The following is a 19,560-nucleotide window of genomic DNA, read 5'->3' as shown; positions in this document are numbered from 1 at the left end:
GATGTGCCAGACTACTTACTTGAAAGGATGGCCATCATCAGACTTCTGAATTGCCTGTAGAACCCCTTTGTATATTCTGAAACTGATGGTCATGGACAGCAGTGCCAGAGCAATGTATGATGTCACAGTAACAATGCTAAAGATGGTCAGTGACAGCAGAAGAAGCAAACTTGCACCAAACACCAATCCTGTTTTCTTAATGTCCCGCCAATACAGGAGGTCTACAACTAAAACAGAGAGAGATTTAATTTGGCATGTTTGTAAAGTCTCGCTCATAACACCACATTTAGAATCCACCTATATGTGCTCTACATAAGATAATGCTGTACCTTTAAAGACTATCCTAGTTTAGGAAAAAAAGGTCAAAAATCAAGACAACAGCATGTTTGCATTTATTTCTGGGGTGCTGACATAATAGCTACAAAAAATTTTCTTAGTAGGCATACAGTTTTAGAATTTAAAGCAATGCACTCAATACAGAAGTTATTTAGTTGAGCCTTATAAAGTTTATGGGCAAAGCAGCAAAGGTCCAACTTAAGAAATGGCAAGTCCAGAGATGCACAATGATGTACCTGGTAACAGAGAAACCCCCCCAAAAAATGAAAAGCAGATAGGGCAGGTAATGTGAAATCCGAGACCTTAGATAGCAAGTGTAACACAGTGGAGGGCTAGAACTAAGTAAACATCCAAAACAAAGTTTTGCTCATAGGAAATAAGGGAAAGAGGACATCCAGAAAAAGTTTCCACAGTTCTGAAAAATCTACACAACTCATTACTGCACGAGTCTAGGGGGTATACATCATGAGAGTTGAAGTGAGCTACAAAGCTAGATAACATTTTCTATTACCTCTCCAAAAGTAACACAATTGCTATGTTTTTATAAATAAATTCTTTGGCCTCTATTCAGCACACACCTGGACACCAGTGGCATCTCTTCAATTCTGAATGCTGAGATCAGACCAAGGTGTCCTATTTTTCCATGATGCCCTAGGGAAGACGGAGAAAACCCAGTGTAGCATAACGCTTGTGTCGTTCTTATTTATGGCTCCCACATACAATGTAGAAAGACCAAGTCCATTAAGGCTAAGAACATCTGCAAGTGCATACCTTGAAGTATCATTAATGAAGGTATTAGTCTGTGAAGACCTCCCCAACCTAAGACATGCGAGCCTGTAAAAATAGTTACATTACCTATTCCTCCAGCTCACTCCAGTAAGATGACCACCTATAGTAATAAAGTCCACCCAAATGCTTAGTTAGTTGCTCTTGTTCCCTTTTCCAACACATCTTCCATCTGTCAGATATTCCTGAGCTCCTGTACTGATCTATTCTAACTGCCTTTGGTATGCATTCTAAGGCATTGCCTACCATTTTTGTAAGATGCATTCAACGTCTCCGTTATTTTACACTTTCCTTTCTGAGCCCTCTCTTGCCCAGCAATTGTGATATAAAACCTACTGTGCGTACACGCCAAGCTGAGTAGTTTCTTACGTCTAGACCCATCCACTCACATTACATTAACCCCTTGGGTGCTTGCAGTGTACCAATTTATCACCTTCTAGGAATGACTTCCAGAACTGGACACAGTATCCCAAACAACCTTGCCAGTATCTGCGTGATAGAGTGATCGCAACATCTCTACAGAGTTCTCCATCAGCAATGCATCTCACCACCCTTCTGGCTTGAACCATACAATTCCAACCATGATCCCAAGGTACCTTTTCTTAAAGCATCCTACCAAGTGTCACCTTCTCTTAGCAAGTACGTTTCCTCTGAAGCCCAGTGTGACGTGTCCCTCTTTATCCCGGGCCAGCAATCCTCACCACTGACACCAGTGATGAGAGGCAGTCACTAAACATTTTACATGGTATTTCAAATGCAGCTCTCTGCATCTAACAAAAATTTCCCCAAGAGCACACAGGGAACATGCTCCACTGGGACTGGACTCTGCCTCCCCAGATCACAAACAAGACCCACCTTGGAGCACAGAGTCTCAGTTCCAAGCATCTGGCACACACTTGAATATCTGATTTTTCACACACCCCCAGAAAGGCAGACATTCACCAGCTGTGTCTCCTTTCTCCAGATTTCAGGGTAGCTGCCACCAGCCAAATACTCTAAGGCTCCTACAAGGGGTAACCAATTATACTGTGTCAAATACGGATATGAATGGTAGAGTGTGACTGAAGCAGTAAGGCTTTTCGGAGTGGCCACAGTGAAACTGAAATAAGCACAGGTACTCTCAAGATATTAAAAGTATTCACTAAAAGACAAGCCACAATGAATAAGTATAAAATATTTAAATAATGGAGAACAAAAACAGAAAACGGGAAAGTGCTTAATATTTAGTTACAACTAAATTTTCAGTCACAGGAAAATAACAGATGGACAGAATCTCACAAGCAGAAAGAGTACTATTTTCATGGTACTTTTCCTAAACTAAGGACAAACTGTCCCTAGTAAATTCACTCAACATTGCAAGGCAATATGTATTGCTGAGATGCTCACTTCCACAAGGCAAAAGATGAGATACTCCACACTGACCTGTACAACTAACTACTGAACTGTAATAACTGACACAGACCTTTTATATCAGATTCCAAAGAAAACCAAAAACAAACTGCTGCTGCGATTGTTCTGCCCTTCATTAGGATTACATCATATCTAGACATCTGACTCTGGCACAGTTCACATTCAGAACTCAGATTCTGTCGCAGCATTTATAATGCAGGCAACTTTTACAAATACATTTTTAATACATACAGGCATTTGACCATCACATTAATTTGTACAAAAGACATTAGATTTACAAAACATAAGATTTATAAAACTTCAGACAGCCACGCTGGCATATACCACACATGCACTGTCTTTCAGTAGAGCTGTCGATACCTCACACAACACATCTACCAATACTGGACTGCACACTTTTGGTAATTACTACCCATTAACCCAGCATACAAGCTACACCTGATCTAAATGGAGAAAAGGTAATTTGTTACTGCATAACCAAACCAAAACCATAATGCAAGTTAGTTGAATCTTACTTGTTCAACCCTAGTGTGGTACTTGGCACAAACCCTCCTGAAGAGTTTTGGCCACAGAAGATGGTTCTTCTAAGCCCATTTTTTGTCAAACTTTGCAGATCCAAATATTCCATATCTACAGGACTCACCAGTCCCCCATCCACCCACCTCAGTAAAAACAGAAGCAGATCAAGCTTGACTAGCAGGACCTATGGCAAGTCCACTCATGCTGCTATCCAAATTTATTCTGAATGTTTTCTTGAATTAACATGCTTCCCTAGTCCAGTCGTTGTGGAAATACACCATTACCATTCATAAACCTGCAGTGTAATTCCAACCTTTGAGAAACTACAAATGCTTAGTCAAATCATTGTTTCAAGCACTAACACCAGCCTTCATTACCCTAAGGACCACCAATCCAGGCTAACTGCTTTTTTGTTTTTGTAAAGTTCCTGCCGCCTTTTTCTGATCCTCTGTGATTTAGTATTTCCATAGTCTGGCTTTTGTGTCCCTATCGTGCATAGGATCTTCCCTCCTTACTACTGAGGGGTCTCCTCTCATGTTCATTTGCCCCTCCAAGGAACATTAAAATCCTTTAACTTCCTTTTTCACTGGTACCTCTCAGACTAAAGTTGCTTCTTACCTTGTTCATTACTATCATTCTCCTCTTACGTTGATATCTTGCCCCCTTGTCTTTTACATGCTTATCTCAAAATAATCACTCAGCTCCACTTTTTTTCATATCTGCCTTTTAAGTCACAGTTCTCTATAATGTCATCTATTGTACTAGTCCCACACTGCCACAGGATCTTGCACTCTTCATTTAAAAAATAAAATACAGTACTAGCTGAAGAAAAATCCACATCTGATTTCACAGCTCAGACCCTTCTGTTTTTGGACTTTAGATCCATTACCCACATGAGCCTCTTTCAAAGAGTGAACTATGGTACTTTAGTTTAAAGACTTGCTTTATTTCTGCCACTGGATCTTAAACATATTACAAGCCTAGCTTTAGCCAAAGGAAAACCATCTATACGCATTTCAAAGCATGCACACACCTTTTCACATTACTTGTATTTAAATGATACAACAGGCACATATGGTTCTTTCTGGTGGTGAACGAGGGAAAGTACAGTTGTGTAAAATCTTACCATAACAGTAGATGTTCTTCTCTTGACTGCTGCATTATTATTTACAATAGGAATTCCTACCAAGGGTAGAGAGACAAAAACTTAGTATAAAGATGTAGTATACAAAAACTGTTTGGTTGTAATTGGTACACCATACATCACAAGTATGCTTCCCGTGCATGGCATAGGGCATAAAGGTGACATCCGGATGTACCATCCTCAGAACTGAAAAGCCCCAGTAGGAATGGCAGTCTAAGGATACCAGCAGGTAACAAGCACATCAGAAGGAAAAAGGACCAGGGGAAGAGGAAGGAAGCAAATACTGCAACAGTGAAGAGAATGGCACCTACAATTATGGTAAGATTTTTAGACAACTGTACTCTGTTCTTCCATATCAGTATTCCAGTATTCTTTAAAAAGAGGAGGACGAGGAAGGGCCAGAGCCCTGTAGAAAGCCATGGAGAAAACCTCTGGCCCTAGAAATCACATCCAACTTAGTGTTTGGCAAAGGTATGCACAGAAGTCCAGTTAGCTGCCTCAACAATAGAATATCCAACCCCTTGAAAAAAGCACTAGAAGCCACAGCCCTAGAAGAATAACCTTAAGAGAAGACGGAAAGCCCTTCCCATAAAAATAGCAGCAAAAAGAAATGGCTTTAGATATCCAAGAAATGGTTTGCTCGGAAACAGACAAACCTAAAGACCTAGGAATTTATGAAAAACTTTAATCTTAGCTAAATAATGAGTCGTCTATGCAGATCCAAGGTGTGCAAATCTCACTAGCAGACTGCAGAGAAGTGAAAGTGGGCAAATGAACAGATTAAGAGAGGGCATAACATGATTACTAAAAAGGGACACCCTAACCTTATGGAAAACAAAAAAGGAGGAACAGCCATAAGGGCTTGCAGCTCAGACATCCATCTGACAGAAGTAAGAGCCAAAAGAACAGTCTTCCAAGAACAATGCTGTAAGGAAGCTGAAGCAGCAAGCTCAAAAAGGTTGACTGTCAATTTAAAACAAAATTAAAGTTCCAGGAAGGCAGGACAGACTTCCTAGGAGGCCTAACAAAGGACACCTTTAAGAAATTGTTTGGCCTCAAATCTAGACACTAAAAGGGGAGTCAAAAGGCAGACAAGCAGATAGCCGACAGGTGGGCCTTAACAATAAAATATGCCAACCCCACATCGAACAATTCACACAAAGAGAACCAAAAGGAACATCCACATTAAGTGGATCCAGGTTACAAGGACACCAAAAGTACAGTTTTGTACCTACCATAAATGTAGATGTCAGAGAGGTATGCATCTGCAGTCCTAACATATGGGTTGTCCTGCCTCAGGCAGCCCTTCGGTCGGCCGGATTCCAAAGTCTGGGTCTGGCCTCGGCTGATGTCGCACTTCACCCGACATCATAGCTGCTGTGAATTGGGTATAAAGGCATCAGCCGACGCCATTTTCCTCAGTGTTTCTTGCCCCAGATGCCAGGTGCCCTCTAGGAAGGCTAAATTTGGATAAATGCAAATGATTCCAAACAGTAGAGAGCAAACAAAAATAACATGTATATACATATATACATATATACAAACAAATACACCATAATAGATTCCCCCAGCTAGCTACAAGATGGGCAAATACCCTAGGAGTACCACAGAGGGGAAGGAGGGTGGGTAATCCTGACTGCAGATGCATACCTCTCGGACATCTACATTTATGGTAGGTACAAAACTGTACTATGTCCTTCAAGGATGCATCTGCAGTCCTAACATATGGGTAGAATACCATAGCCAAACTGGGGGAGGAGGCACTAAGATGATTATGGTGTAGTTAAGATCCCTTACAAAACAGCAGTTGCAAAACCTGCTCGGGATCTGGAGTATAAAGGTAGATTATAATGCTTGGCAAATGTATGCACGGAGCTCCAAGTAGCAGCCTCTAGAATGTCTTTGGTAGCCACTCCTCGTAAGAAAGCTGTAGTAGTGGCTGTAGCTCTTGTGGAGTGAGGCCTGATGTTTTCTGGAGTTGTCTTTCCATGAAAAGAGTAACAAAATCTAATGCAATTTCCTATCCATTTTGAGATTGCCTGTTTTGAAATTGCTTTTCCTTCCATTCCTGTTGCATATGCTACCAGAAGCTGGTCAGTTTTTCTATTGTTCTTGGTTCTGTCCAGATAGTAGCGCAATTGCCTGTGCACATCCAAGGTATGTAGTAGTCTTTCCCCTGTTCTGTGGGTTGGGGAAGAATGTTGGTAGGTGGATTGCTTGGTTCAATGATACCCTGGAGACCACCTTTGGCATAAAAGTAGGGTTAGTTCTCAAGGACACTATCCTGATGGAAGATAAGGAAGGGCTGTACTGCCATTAATGCCTGTAATTCAGAAACCCTTCTTGCTGAAGTGATTGCAAGCAGGAAAGCAGTTTTCCAAGATACGAACTGTAATTCTGCTGTTGCTGCTGGCTCAAAAGGGGGAAGTGTTAACTTTTCCAGCACAAAGTTGAGGTCCCATGTAGGCAAAGGTGGCTTCCTTGGAGGCTTTACATTTTTAATTCCTCTCAGAAACTGCCCGAGTAGAGGATGAGAGAAGACTGGAGGATCCATGTTGTATTCTGCTGAAATTGCTGATGCATGAATCTTAATGGAGGAGTAAGACAGGCCATTGTGGAAAAGGTCTGCTAAGTATTCCAGGATGTTAGCTATGTTTGCTAATGATACAGTTTCTCCTTTTGCTGCACTCCAAATGAGGTATCTTTTCCATTTGGCTGAGTAAGTCTTCCTTGTGGAGGGTCTGCGAGCCTCCAGTATGTCTTTAACCCTCTGGGATAAATCTGGGTTATTTTGTTTTATGTAATATTCCAGGCAGCTAGCTGTAGTGTTTTCAAGTTTGGATGTAGGATCTTGAAGTTGTTCTGTGTTAGCAGTAAAGGAACTAGAGGTAGAGGCCATGCGTGTGTCCGAGACATACTCCTCAGTAGCGGGTACCAATGCTGCCTCGGCCAGTCTGGAGCTATCAGGATGATCCTTGGGCGATCTTTGATCTTCAGTAGCACTTTGTGCATCAAAGGAAGAGGTGGGAATGCATATGCTGTCAGGTTTTCCCAACTGAAGGAGAGGGAGTCCACCTTCCAAGCAAGTGGGTGGGATGCCCTTGTGCAGAATTTCCTCAATTGGTGGTTGTGTGGGGATGCGAACAGGTCTATTTCTGGTAGTCCCCATTTCTTTGTAATGGATTTGAAGATGTCTGGATGCAGCATCCATTCGTGGGCATCCGTGGTAGTTCTGCTTAAGGTGTCTGCTAGTACATTTTCTTTTCCTGGCACAAATATGGCCTGGAGCTGAATGTTGAGGTTCAGGGCTACATTCCACAGGTCCATTGCCATCCGGCATAGAGGATATGAATGTGTGCCTCCTTGTTTGTTGATATACCACATGACTGTGGTGTTGTCCGTCCTTATCAGCAAATGACCCTGTTGAAGAAACGGTCTGAATGTCTGGATTGCCTGTTTCACTGCCAGCATCTCTTTTTGATTTATGTGTAGGTTCAGCTGGTCTTGTGTCCATAGGCCTTGTATACACTTGTCCACCATGTGTGCCCCCCAGCCTAGGTCCGAGGCGTCCGTGGTGATAGTCTGGCTTGGGTGAGGTTTGTGGAAGAGCAGTCCTCTGTTCAACTGACAGGCCTGAGCCCACCACAGGAATTCTTGCTTCAGGCATGGGATTATTGGAATCTGGGCTTCTAGGCTGTGCTTGTGTTGAGACCATATATTCCTTAGGTACCATTGCAACTTCCTCATATGCAGCCTGGCATGTGGAATCAATATTATGCAGGATGCCATGTAACCCAGGGCTTGCAGGACTTTCCTTGCTGTAAGCTGGTTCTGTGTTGTTAATGTCCTGAAACAGAGTGGTAGTTGCTTTTGCTTTTCTGCTGTGAGAAATGCCATCTGATTTGAAGTGTCCAGTTCTGCACCCAAGAATGTTATCCTCTGGGATGGTACCAGCCTTGACTTTTTCATGCTGACTGTGTATCCCAGGGCTTGCAGTAGTTGTATAACCTTTTCCAAATCTTGTGTTAATTTGGTCTTGTTGTCCGCTTGCATCAGGCAGTCGTCCAGGTATGGATAAATCTGAATTCCCTGAAGCCTGCAATGAGCAATTACTGATGCCAGGCATTTCGTGAATACTCTGGGCGCAGTAGATAAGCCAAAGGGCAATGCTGAGAATTGATAATGCTCTGATCCTGCAAGAAATCTGAGGTATCTTCTGCAATCTGGTCGTATAGGGACGTGCAGGTATGCCTCTGAGATACAGAGTCACCAGCCAAGACTCCTTGCCCAGCATGGGAAGAAGTTGCTGTAGGGTCAGCATTTTGAATTTTGGAACAATGGAGATATGTGTTCAGAGCGGACAGGTAGAGAATAGGCCTCCATTGGTTTTCTTTTCTTGGTACCAGGAAAAGTCTGGAGTAAAATCCTTGTCCTTGTTCCATAGGTGGTACCTTTTCTATAGCTCTCATCCTTAGTAAGTGGTTGATTTGTCCTAGAGCGTTTGTTTTTTGGTTTGGTGGAAGGTTTGGCATTCCTCTCTTTTTTGGTAGAGTGTGGAAGTGAAACCTGTAGCCTTTGTCTATTGTCTGTAAAATCCATTTGTCTCCTGTAATGTAATGCCAGTTTACGGAAAATAAGGCTAGCTTTCCGCCTAAGGGTGCTTCCAGTTGTTCCCTGGTAGGCGGTATCAGAGCCAAGTCATTGCGTCTGTCCTGTGGAAGTGGTAGTAGCTGGATCTGTGGCAGTACTTCTCTGGTTGTTAGGCTGCCACTGACGTCCCCTATAGGCACCTCTGGATTGACCTCTGCCTCTTGGGCGCCTATTTCGGCCTCTCTGTGCTCTGGAGGTGTCTGGAAAGGACCAAGTCTTCGAAGGCCAATTTCTACTAAACCTCGGAGGTTGGACCTGTAAGAAATCCTTGACTGTTTGAACAGATTTTGCTTTTTCTTCCATCTTCTTTAGCACTTGCTGTGCAGGGGAGCCAAACAAACTTTGTTTCTCCATGGGAGCATCTAGGAGCCTTGACTTGACATGGTCTGGTAAGGATTGCTCTTTTAACCATGCATGCCTTCTGATCACGATTCCAGTCATAGCTGATCTAAAGGAAGCCTCCAGTGCATCATAGCCGCATTTTAAAGAATGATTACTGACCTGCTGAGTGTTATGTACCAAATCCTGAAGGGACTTGCGGTCTATAGGTTCAGGAGAGGACAGTTTTTTATTTAGCTGGTCTAACAAAAATTCCTGATACTGGATCATGTGGAATTGGCAGTTTAAGGCCCTAGCCGAAAGAGTAGCAAAAGTATAAACTTTTTTACCCCATCTCTCTAATGCTCTAGATTCTCTTTCAGAGGGGAGGGGGTTTTTGGCAGAGGCAGCTGCTACAGCTTTGGGGCCTTGTGAAATGGTTTCAGGATCTGCAATAGGAGCCTTATACAAGTGAAAGTGTGTGTCCGGGACCCTGTAATATCTGTCGGGTTTAGCAGGGGCCGGGGGAAGAGAGTCAGGAGCAGTACAGGCATCATTAAATGCATCATCCACAACTGTTAGTACTGGAGGAATGGCTAAAGGCCTATGCTGTGGTAAATGTAAAAAGGTCCTTAGCCTTTTCCTTGAATCTGAAAAATCCTGGCCCTGCCATTGAAAATGCTCTCTCATAGCATGTAAGGTTTCCCCAAAAGAAAATTCCTCAGGAGGAGAAGCAGAAGGAATTGAGTCTTCTGCATCAGAATCCTCATATGGAGAATAAGGGCCTTCTGGAGGATTTGAATTTTCTGACTCATCCGAGGAGTAGTCAGTCGAAACTGGATCGGGGGGCTCTGCTCTAGGCCTTTTCTCTGGAGGGGGTTGAGAGGCCCTGTCTGGGTGAGGTTGGGATCCCCTGATCAAGGAAATGAGATCCTCAGCCAGGCTGAGCATTTGGGAACTAGAGGTAGGCCTGTGTGGGGTTTTAGCAGGCAAGGCCTTAGATGCAGGGGGCCTAGCAGCTCCACGTGCAGGAGTAGATATGTCTAAAGGAATAGTATCTGATAAATCCTGGGTGCCTGCTACAGCAGGAGAAATTTCGGTAGCAGATTCAGCCATGCTGTGTGAGGCCTCGGCTGTCGGAGGTATGCTTTCGGCCGAAGGAAGAACCGAGGACTCTGTTTCAGCCGAAACAGAGACACTCGCGGTTGGCTTAACCGTGGTTTCGGCCAAAACCGCGGACCGCAAGTGTCGGTCCTTTTCCTTACGCTTTTTAGCTAATTGTGAAGTCGGAGTCTCAGACGGCATTTTGTAAGCAAAAGCGGGACCAAAAAACTCCTCCGCAAACTCCGACCGACGTCTAAGTGTCCGTCGGTTGAAGGAGGCACAGGCTAGACAAGCTGATACGTCGTGGTCTGGGCCTAAGCAAGGAAGGCAGTAAGAGTGGAAATCCTTATGAGGTATTTGTTTCCCACAAGTTAAACAATTATTTACTTTTTCTGACATCGGCTGAGGCAAGCAAGAGTCCCCAACGGGGTACTTAGCTTTTTAGAAGTCTTCGGTAGTAGAAATCTCTGGATCTGACCGACCGGCACTTGCGAACAGCTTCTGCTTCGGGCACCGCGCGGCAAGAAAGACTGAGGAAAATGGCGTCGGCTGATGCCTTTATTCACAGCAGCTATGACGTCGGGTGAAGTGCGACATCAGCAGAGGCCAGACCCAGACTTTGGAATCCGGCCGACCGAAGGGCTGCCTGAGGCAGGACAACCCATATGTTAGGACTGCAGATGCATCCTTGAAGGACATCAGAAAATCTTTCATTTGAATAAGCAATATTTCCTAGCAGTGGGCTTCCTGCAGGACACGAAGCATGCCCGCAGGGGATCAAAACCCTATTGCTCACAATGTCAGTTGAGTGGATAGGTGGGGATGGATAACAGATCCCTTGTCTTGTGTGAGTAGGTCCACCCTGTGTGTTTAACTTGTGAAAATGGTCCTTGGCAAGATACAGAAGAGGGAACCAATGCTGTCTGGGCCAAATGGGAGTCAAAGACTTTCGGAGTGTCTTGTTTTTATTTTGAACAGTGCCGGAAAGGAGAGGAAGGGGAGGGAAAGCATACAGAAACATTCCCTTCCAAGAAAGAGAGGGTGTCCACTTTCCAGGCCAGAGTGCATGAGGTTGTGGCACAAAATAGAAGAAGTTTTCTTTTCACGGGGAAGCAAACATAGCTACTTAGAGGAATACCCACTGGTGGGCAATGTCCAGAAACACTTCTCTGTCAAGCATTCACTCGCGGGGTTGTGTTATGGACCTACTCAGAGAATCTGCCACTATGTTCTGATTTGAGGGAATGTAAATTGCCTGAAGGGTCACCTGATACTGGATAGCTAGCTCCCAACCTGAAGGGCTAACCTGCATAAGACTTGAGACCTTGCCCCCCTTGCTTGTTGACATACATCACTATGGTATTGTCTGTGAAAATCTTGAGTGGCCCTGGAAGGAAGAGAAAATGAAAAACCTGAACAGCTAGCAAAAGAACTCTCCTCTCGTTGACACTGCTGTGGTCTTTCTTTTGCTGAAGCAATCAAAGGCCCTGCAACTTCAGAGGGCTGAAGGAGGCCCCAATCCCACATCGGAGGCATCTGTGAAAAGTTCCTGAGAGGGAAGTGGAGGTTGAAAAAGGAAGCCCTGGGTTGAGGGACAACTGATGAATCCATCACTGAAGTTCCAGCTTTAGGCATGGAAGAAAAGATACTACAAAATCTAAAGGATAAGAATGCTAATGCCGAACTGACTTTAGAAACCACTGGAGCTCTCATGTGGAGCTTAGCTAGAGGAAGCATAGAAATGGTGGAAGCCATGTAACACAGAGCCCTCAAATTCCCTGGCTGTGACTGAAGCCTGAGGAAGAAGGAATTGAAAGAAAGCAATGAGAGTTAAGGCCTTGGGAGGTGGCAGGGATGCCAACTGGAACAGTCTGGATCCTGCATCCCAAAAAACATGACCTTGACGAGGAGTCAGGAAAGACTTCTTGACATTTATTGTAAACCCCAGGTTTTGCCAGAGAGAAATGGCAAAGTGTAGATGCTGAAGCAAGATCTTTGGAGAGGAAGCCTGAATAAGCAGGTCGTCCAGGTAGGGAAAGATCTGTATCTCCCTTAACCTGCAGCATTAACCTAAGCATTTGGCGAAGACTCCTGGGTCAGTGGAGAGACCAAAGGGTAAAGCAGAGAACTGAAAACGCCAGGAGGAAACAGAAAAATAAAAACTTCCTGAAAAGGGGATGAATAGGAATGTGTACATAAGCATCTGAGATACAGGGAAACTAGAAAAGCCTGAGGAACTAGCAAAGGAAACCAGGTTTGAAGGGACAGCATCTGAAAGGAAGGGACCTTCAAAAAGGCTTTTAGCTGAGAAAGATCCAGAATGAGTCTCCAGATGCCTTCTTTCCTGGGGACCAAAAACATTGTGGAATAAAACCCCTTCCCCTTTTGGGGAACTGGAACGTCCTGAACAGTTCCTTGGGCCAACAAGCCTTGAACACCTGGAAAAAAGGGCAGTTTTTCCTAAGGAGTGACCAGAAAAGGGGGACTGGCAAACAATGGAAAGAACCCAGGAGTCTTGGGTGAACTTTAGCCAAACAGGAATGGATAGAAAGATGTAGAGAAAGGGGAATGTAACTGAGAACAGGGTAAGGATAGTCCAACTGCACCTGGTTTGTCAAGTAAAAGGAGGCTTCCAAGTAGAGAAAGTTTGGGTAGCCTTAGCAGGGGGAGCCCTTCCACCATCTTTTACACTTTTCTTTTGGGGGGGGGTGACAGTCTATGGACAAAGCAAGCTTATTAGGATAATTCCTCTGAATACTGGGCACAGGGGAAACAAAATTATGCTTCAGCTCCTGTAAGGCCTTACCCTTTTCTTGCAGGGACAAACTCCACAGCAGCACCAAAAAAATGCTTATTACCCAGTGCATCATCTATCAGTTTTAGACTTGATATCATCAGGTAAAGGCACTTTGGCACTGTAAAAATCCACTGACAATCATTAGCGGACCAGAGTTCTGCTGTGACGACCCCTGACCGGGAAAAGCCGAAAGAACATCAGGTAAAGGCTGAAGTCTCAGCAAAGACCAACTCCTCAAAACAGATCCAGAAGCAGCAGCACTAGATGTATCAGCTGCATTTAAGGGAATGGCAAGCTACTTGCCAGGGCATCCCTAGCAAAGCAAGAGCAGAGGCTTTCCCCTCAGAACCAGGGAAATCTGAAATAGTTTTGACAGAGATAACAGCCAAAATGTATCTAGTATGTCTGGTTGCAGGAAAGCTCTTAAGGGCTTGGCCACTCAAAGCGGACATTTTAGTCAACTCGAGCTGACTAATGGTTTGGGCGAGTGGAAGGTGGCAGGTGCCCGAAAGCTTTAGAAGCTGGCCAACTATTATATGCTTAGCAGGATGTAACCCATTTAACCTAAGGCTATTGCAGCAATGATCAAATGATGAACAGCTATAGCAGTTCATCAGAAATGATTGCGAAGAACAAAGTAACGATAGGACATTTGTATGGCTCCCAAGTGTGCAACAAAGATGTTTGCAGGTTGTTTTTTTTTTCTATCCTAAGCAGACTTCAGAGAATTTTTCCTCAGACAGCAAATGCTGAAGGTGCGTTGGGAAAGAGGGATAAATGAACAAGCATTTTGGGAATGTAGTGCCCTGGCAGCTTAAAAAATCCCTACAGGTTACTCTGTCATAAATGTTGGAAGGATCAAATTTTGCAACTATGGAACAGATTCTTTTTAGCTGGGAAATACAGAATTGCCTAGACACAGTAAGACCTTACCAGGGTTAAATTTACTGGCTGACAAAAAAAAATAGAAAATGGAAATCAAAATTTAAAACAAATGGCTCTTAAATGTTGAATGTTGCACAGAAAATAAAAACTGGAGGTGGAATCTTTAGAAAAGATAAACCGCAAACTTGAAATAAAATGTACACTTAAGGGGTGAAGTGCCTCCAAAACAAAGTTATAAGTCCAGTAGAAAAAAGAGATTAGAAGCACACCACGACAATCGAAGCCAACTTAAAAAGATAATGTATCCTTTATTTGTAGAAAGTAAGCGCTTTCACGCCTCACAGGGCGCTTCTTCAGACTTTAATGAAAATAAAAAGTAAAAAACTCCCTTATATCTCTACTTAACTCTTTAAGCCAATGAAATCTCTGAATGTTAATTAGCCAATTAATTCTAATTAATTCTAATTTACAGCATTTAATTTCCCTGTCTTTAGAGATATCTTTATAAAGACAGTTGTTGACTGATAGAATTGTCTAATAAAACTGGCAGTCTACTGTGTTTCTAAAAATAATAAAATATCAATAAAATATAATAAAATATATTCATAAACATGATGTACCTATAAACAGACATACATAAAAAATTCATATAGAAACATAAAAATAGATAAACATAAATATGAAAATGTAAAAAATACATACATATACATATCTGTATACTTGTATGTGACAATCTATACCTCAATATGTATAAATATAGGTGTGAAAGTATATATATATATATATATATATATATATATATATATATATATATATATGTGGAGTATGTATAAAAAATATATATATATGATGCATAAAAAATACATATACATATATACAAGTATATATGAATATATATGTGAACGTATGAAGTAAATTTAATATATGATGGAAATGTGTGCGAATGTAAATATAAAAGTGAATGTAAAAATGTATATAAAAAAGTATGTATATGCTTATATATGTATGTGAGAATCGCATGAATGTGTATGTAAGAGTATGTGGTGAAAATCAGTATGAATTAAGAGCAATATGTATACTTAAATGAGAGAAACTAGTGTATGCAAATGAACTGTATGGAAAGAGCAGTGTTAATGTCTCAATGGTCTATCTTTCAAAAAGGGTTTTAAAGAAACTATCATTGAGACGATGTCTAATATCAGCTTGTAGTCTGATTATCCATTTGTTCTCTTCTTTTTCAGTAAAGTTACTTATGTTTCCTAGCCTTGTGGTGGCATGCATCAGTTCTAAAGCCATGAACTTAAATTTATGTGTGGTATCATAAATCACATGTTTGGCTAGGGGATTGGTCTCATTCTCTTTGCTTATGGCATATAGATGTTCCCTAATTCTCTCTCAATGTTCTATTCGTTTTACCAACACAATACATATTGCATTTCTGACAAACACCTAAACAACATTTCTGGAAGCACAACTTTTTTACTGAAAGTATTCTAGTCTGTTTGTGCTCATAACATAGTAGTCTCTTCAAGGACCTAGTGTTCTTATTACTGAAGCTCGGATGTTGACCTACTATCTTACTAATCTCTTCATCTAAAGTCAAAATTCCCCAGTTCTTTCTAATAACATCTGTTATCATTCTATTACAGTTAGTATAAGGGATATTAACTTTTTCCAATCTTATTTATTTTCTGATGAACTACCATATTATTCTGTTGTTCAGCACCTTCTATATATGGACGTCCTTTACCTGTTCGATCCACATAATTTAGATTCTCTAAATCTTTTTTATTATAACCCCTGTCTGATAAATCCTTTTGTGTCTATTGCTTTTTCAAAAAATTCCTGTTTACTAGTTAACCTTGAGCATCTCAATGCCTGGTTCTTTACCACATTTTTATATATATGTGGGGATGCATACTGGTTCTGTGTAAGAAGGCATTTCTACGACAGGGTTTCCTATAGATAGATGTATGTATCTTATCTCTATCTTTTGAAATCAACACATCTAGAAACTCTATAGAATCTTTTGAGCAGTTACTAGTTAATGTTAAAAAGCTAGTGGTGCCATTTATATAGGTAATAAAATCATTAAGTGATTCATAGTCTCCTCCCCAAATCAAAAAGAGGTCATCCACAAATTTCTTATAAAGTCTAATATATTTAGAAAAAACAGTACGTTGTAGAATGTATGTATGTTCCCAGTAAGCAAGTACTAAATTTGCATACGAGTTGGTGCATGGGGTACCCATTGCCACTCCTGTTTGCAAAAAATACTTATCAGCAAATATGAAAACATTATTATTCAAAATTATTTCCAATAACATTATAATCTTAATTACCTCATCCTTTGTTATATCTTTCTGAATTAGGTACAACCTTAAATATTCTAGACCTACATCATTGGGTATACATGTAAATTGGGACTTAACATCCAGGGTTACTAGATAATCTGTTTCCATCAAGAGCCCATCATTAAGTGCTTCTAAAAACTGTTGCGTGTCCCTAAGAATAGATGCAGTTATTTGTACAATAGGTTTTAGCTGTTTCTCTATATAGATGGAGATGCTCTGTTAACCATCCCTTGCCTGAGACTTTAGGTCTCAGAGGTGGTTTTTGTAGGTTCTTATGAATCTTTGGTAAACCTCTACACATAGGAACTAGTGGTTTCTCAATAAGAAAGTATTTGTAAAGATCATTATCTATAACAGAGCACATTAGCATATCATATAAATCTGTGTATACATTCTTAATTAAAACATTCAATTCCATAGGAGTTAGGCACTTATAGGTAGTCTGTTCAGACATGTCAGTTATTTCTCTCTCATAAAAGTAGTCTAATATCACAGTGGCACCTCCCTTATCCGCAGGCCTAATCACAATATTTACATTATCCTGTAATTCATTTAAAGCTTGTCTTTCTTCACTAGTTAAATTAAAAAATTGCGTTTTTGGCTTGCAAGATCTATCATTAAACAGTGCTAGTAAGTCCGCAGTACATGCTTTTTCAAAACATTCTAAATAACTGTGTAGTGGAGGTATAAAAGTTGATGGTTTAGAAAATACACCGACATTGTTATTCATTAAACCTTGATCATTATTGTATAGTAAGCCTAATGCTACATTTCTAGTAAAGCACTTGAGGTCAATTATATTAGTTACATCAACAGACTGTGAAGGAATAAATGATAATCCTTTATTCAAAACAGTTACCTCCATTGACGTTAAAGTATGTTTCGATAAGTTCACTATTAAGTCCTTTGTGCTGGCTTCAGAATTTTCTTCTGGAATTCGTATGGCTCCTCGGGCGTCTTCCTCTTGCGCCCCTTGTTAAGTCGGACTCCATTCTTGTCTGTTCATAGGTTTGAGCGAAAGGGGAAAATGGAGCTCTTCATGTAATTCCTCTATGGTATCTATTGCTGTCGTTGTTGTTAGCGTCATTTTAGGTCGAATGACCGGTTGAGGATTGTCTTTGAATGAAGAGACAGGCTCTGGATTGTCCTTGAATGTAGCGACAGGCTCAGTGTGCATCTCCACCACTACCTCTTTCTCATTTCGCACGCTGTTAGCCGGAAATGATGCAATAGAACCGGTAGTGGTGGTAGGAACAGTAACTCGATCGTACTGTGTTACTGCTTTCTCAGTGTAAGAGGGAGTTTCAGCATTTCTGGTCCTGATGGACTCCTTCGGCCAGGAGAAGACGTACCCCTTGACGAAATCTAGACAGTCCCTTTCTAATTTCCTTTTTTTTTAGCCAAGAGTAGTCTATTATCATGTATAGATAATGTGGTCGATAGTTCACTAAAAAAACCCTCTGTCTGTATGTTGTTAAGGGATTTAACCAAAAGTTGATTTAATGTATCTGCTTCGCTTTTCAGTTCAGATTCTATGGTAGTATATTGTTCTATTAAAAGTTCAATATATTTAAAGCTTGTTGCCAAATTAATTTTTTGCCATTTCGACAATAATTCAGGGTATGTGGATCCGAATGTAGGCATTTTCAATATGCGTAGTCCTCTGGGGACAATTCTAAATGCTAGACATGCTTCCATACGTTTCCTTTGCCATTCCACATTCTTGATTTTCACTAATACATCTTCCAGTCTCCACATCTTCCAGTCTCCTCATTGTTTGTAAAATATTTATATTTAGTGATTGTCCTTTTTTGATGGTTTCTGCTTTAGCCAAGTCATTATAGGATAACCTTAGCAGTGGATTACCTTCATTTTGTAGTAAAGAAACTATCATTGAGACCATGTCTAACATCAGCTTGTAGTCTGATTATCCATTTGAGAGGAGGTAGTGGTGGAGATGCACGCTGAGCCTGTCGCTACATTCAAGGACAATCCAGAGCCTGTCTCTTCATTCAAAGACCATCCTCAACCGGTCGTTCGACCTAAAACGATGCTAACAACAACGACAGCAATAGATACCATAGAGGAATTACATGAAGATCTCCATTTTCCCCTTACGTTCAAACCTATGAACAGACAATAATGGAGTCCGACTTACAAGGGGCGCAAGAGGAAGATGTCCGTGGAGCCATACGAATTCCAGAAGAAAATTCTGAAGCCAGCATAAAGGACTTAATAGTGAACTTATCGAAACATACTTTAACGTCAATGGAGGCAACTGTTTGGAATAAAGGATTATCTTTTACTCCTTCACAGTCTGTTGATGTAACTAATATTATAATTGACCTAAAGTGCTTTACTAGAAATGTAGCATTAGGCTTACTATACAATAATGATGATCAAGGTTTAACGAATAACAATGTCGGTGTATTTTCTAAATTATCAACTTTTATACCTCCACTACGCAGTTATTTAGAATGTTTTGAAAAAGCATGTACTGCGGACTTATTAGCAATGTTTAATGATAGATCTTGTAAGCCAAAAACGCAATTTAATTTAACTAGTGAAGAAAGACAAGCTTTAAATGAATTACAGGATAATGTAAATATTGTGCTGCGGATAAGGGAGGTGCCACTGTGATATTAGACAAGGACTTTTATGAGAAAGAAATAACTGACATGTTGTCTGAACAGACTACCTATAAGTGCCCAACTCCTATGGAATTGAATGTTTTAATTAAGAATGTATACACAGATTTATATGATATGCTAATGTGCTCTATTATAGATAATGATCTTTACAAATACTTTCTTATTGAGAAACCACTAGTTCCTATGTTTAGAGGTTTACCAAAGATTCATAAGAACCTACAAAAACCACCTCTGAGACCTATAGTCTCAGGCAAAGGATGGTTAACTGAGAGCATCTCCATCTATATAGAGAAACAGCTAAAACCTATTGTACAAACAACTACATCTATTCTTAGGGACACGCAACAGTTTTTAGAAGCACTAACTACATTAAATAATGATGGGCTCTTGATGGAAACAGATTATCTAGTAACCCTGGATGTAAAGTCCCTATTTACATGTATACCCAATGATGTAGGTCTAGAATATTTAAGGTTGTACCTAATTCAGAAAGATACAACAAGGGATGAGGTAATTAAGATTATAATGTTATTGGAAATAATTTTGAATAATAATGTTTTCATATTTGCTGATAAGTATTTTTTGCAAACATGAGTGGCAATGGGT

The 19,560-nt window shown here is 41.0% G+C and overlaps 1 protein-coding gene across 1 annotated transcript in view; it reads right to left on the bottom strand.

Moving 5' to 3' along the window:
* RTN4 (reticulon 4) overlaps nucleotides 1–19,560 on the bottom strand; it is a 250,703-nt gene that overhangs the window by 178,435 nt on the left and 52,708 nt on the right. The window contains exon 2 of the mRNA XM_044055159.1: nucleotides 20–227. Within this exon, the coding sequence (XP_043911094.1) occupies nucleotides 20–227 (208 nt within the window). The remainder of the gene's footprint in view (nucleotides 1–19; nucleotides 228–19,560) is intronic.

The sequence above is a fragment of the Protopterus annectens genome, chromosome 1.part2, assembly GCF_019279795.1.
Source record: "Protopterus annectens isolate FY-2018-M chromosome 1.part2, PAN1.0, whole genome shotgun sequence".
Lineage (NCBI taxonomy): Eukaryota > Metazoa > Chordata > Ceratodontiformes > Protopteridae > Protopterus > Protopterus annectens.
Note: the sequence above shows the minus strand (reverse complement) of the source record. Positions and strands in the feature narration are given on the sequence as shown.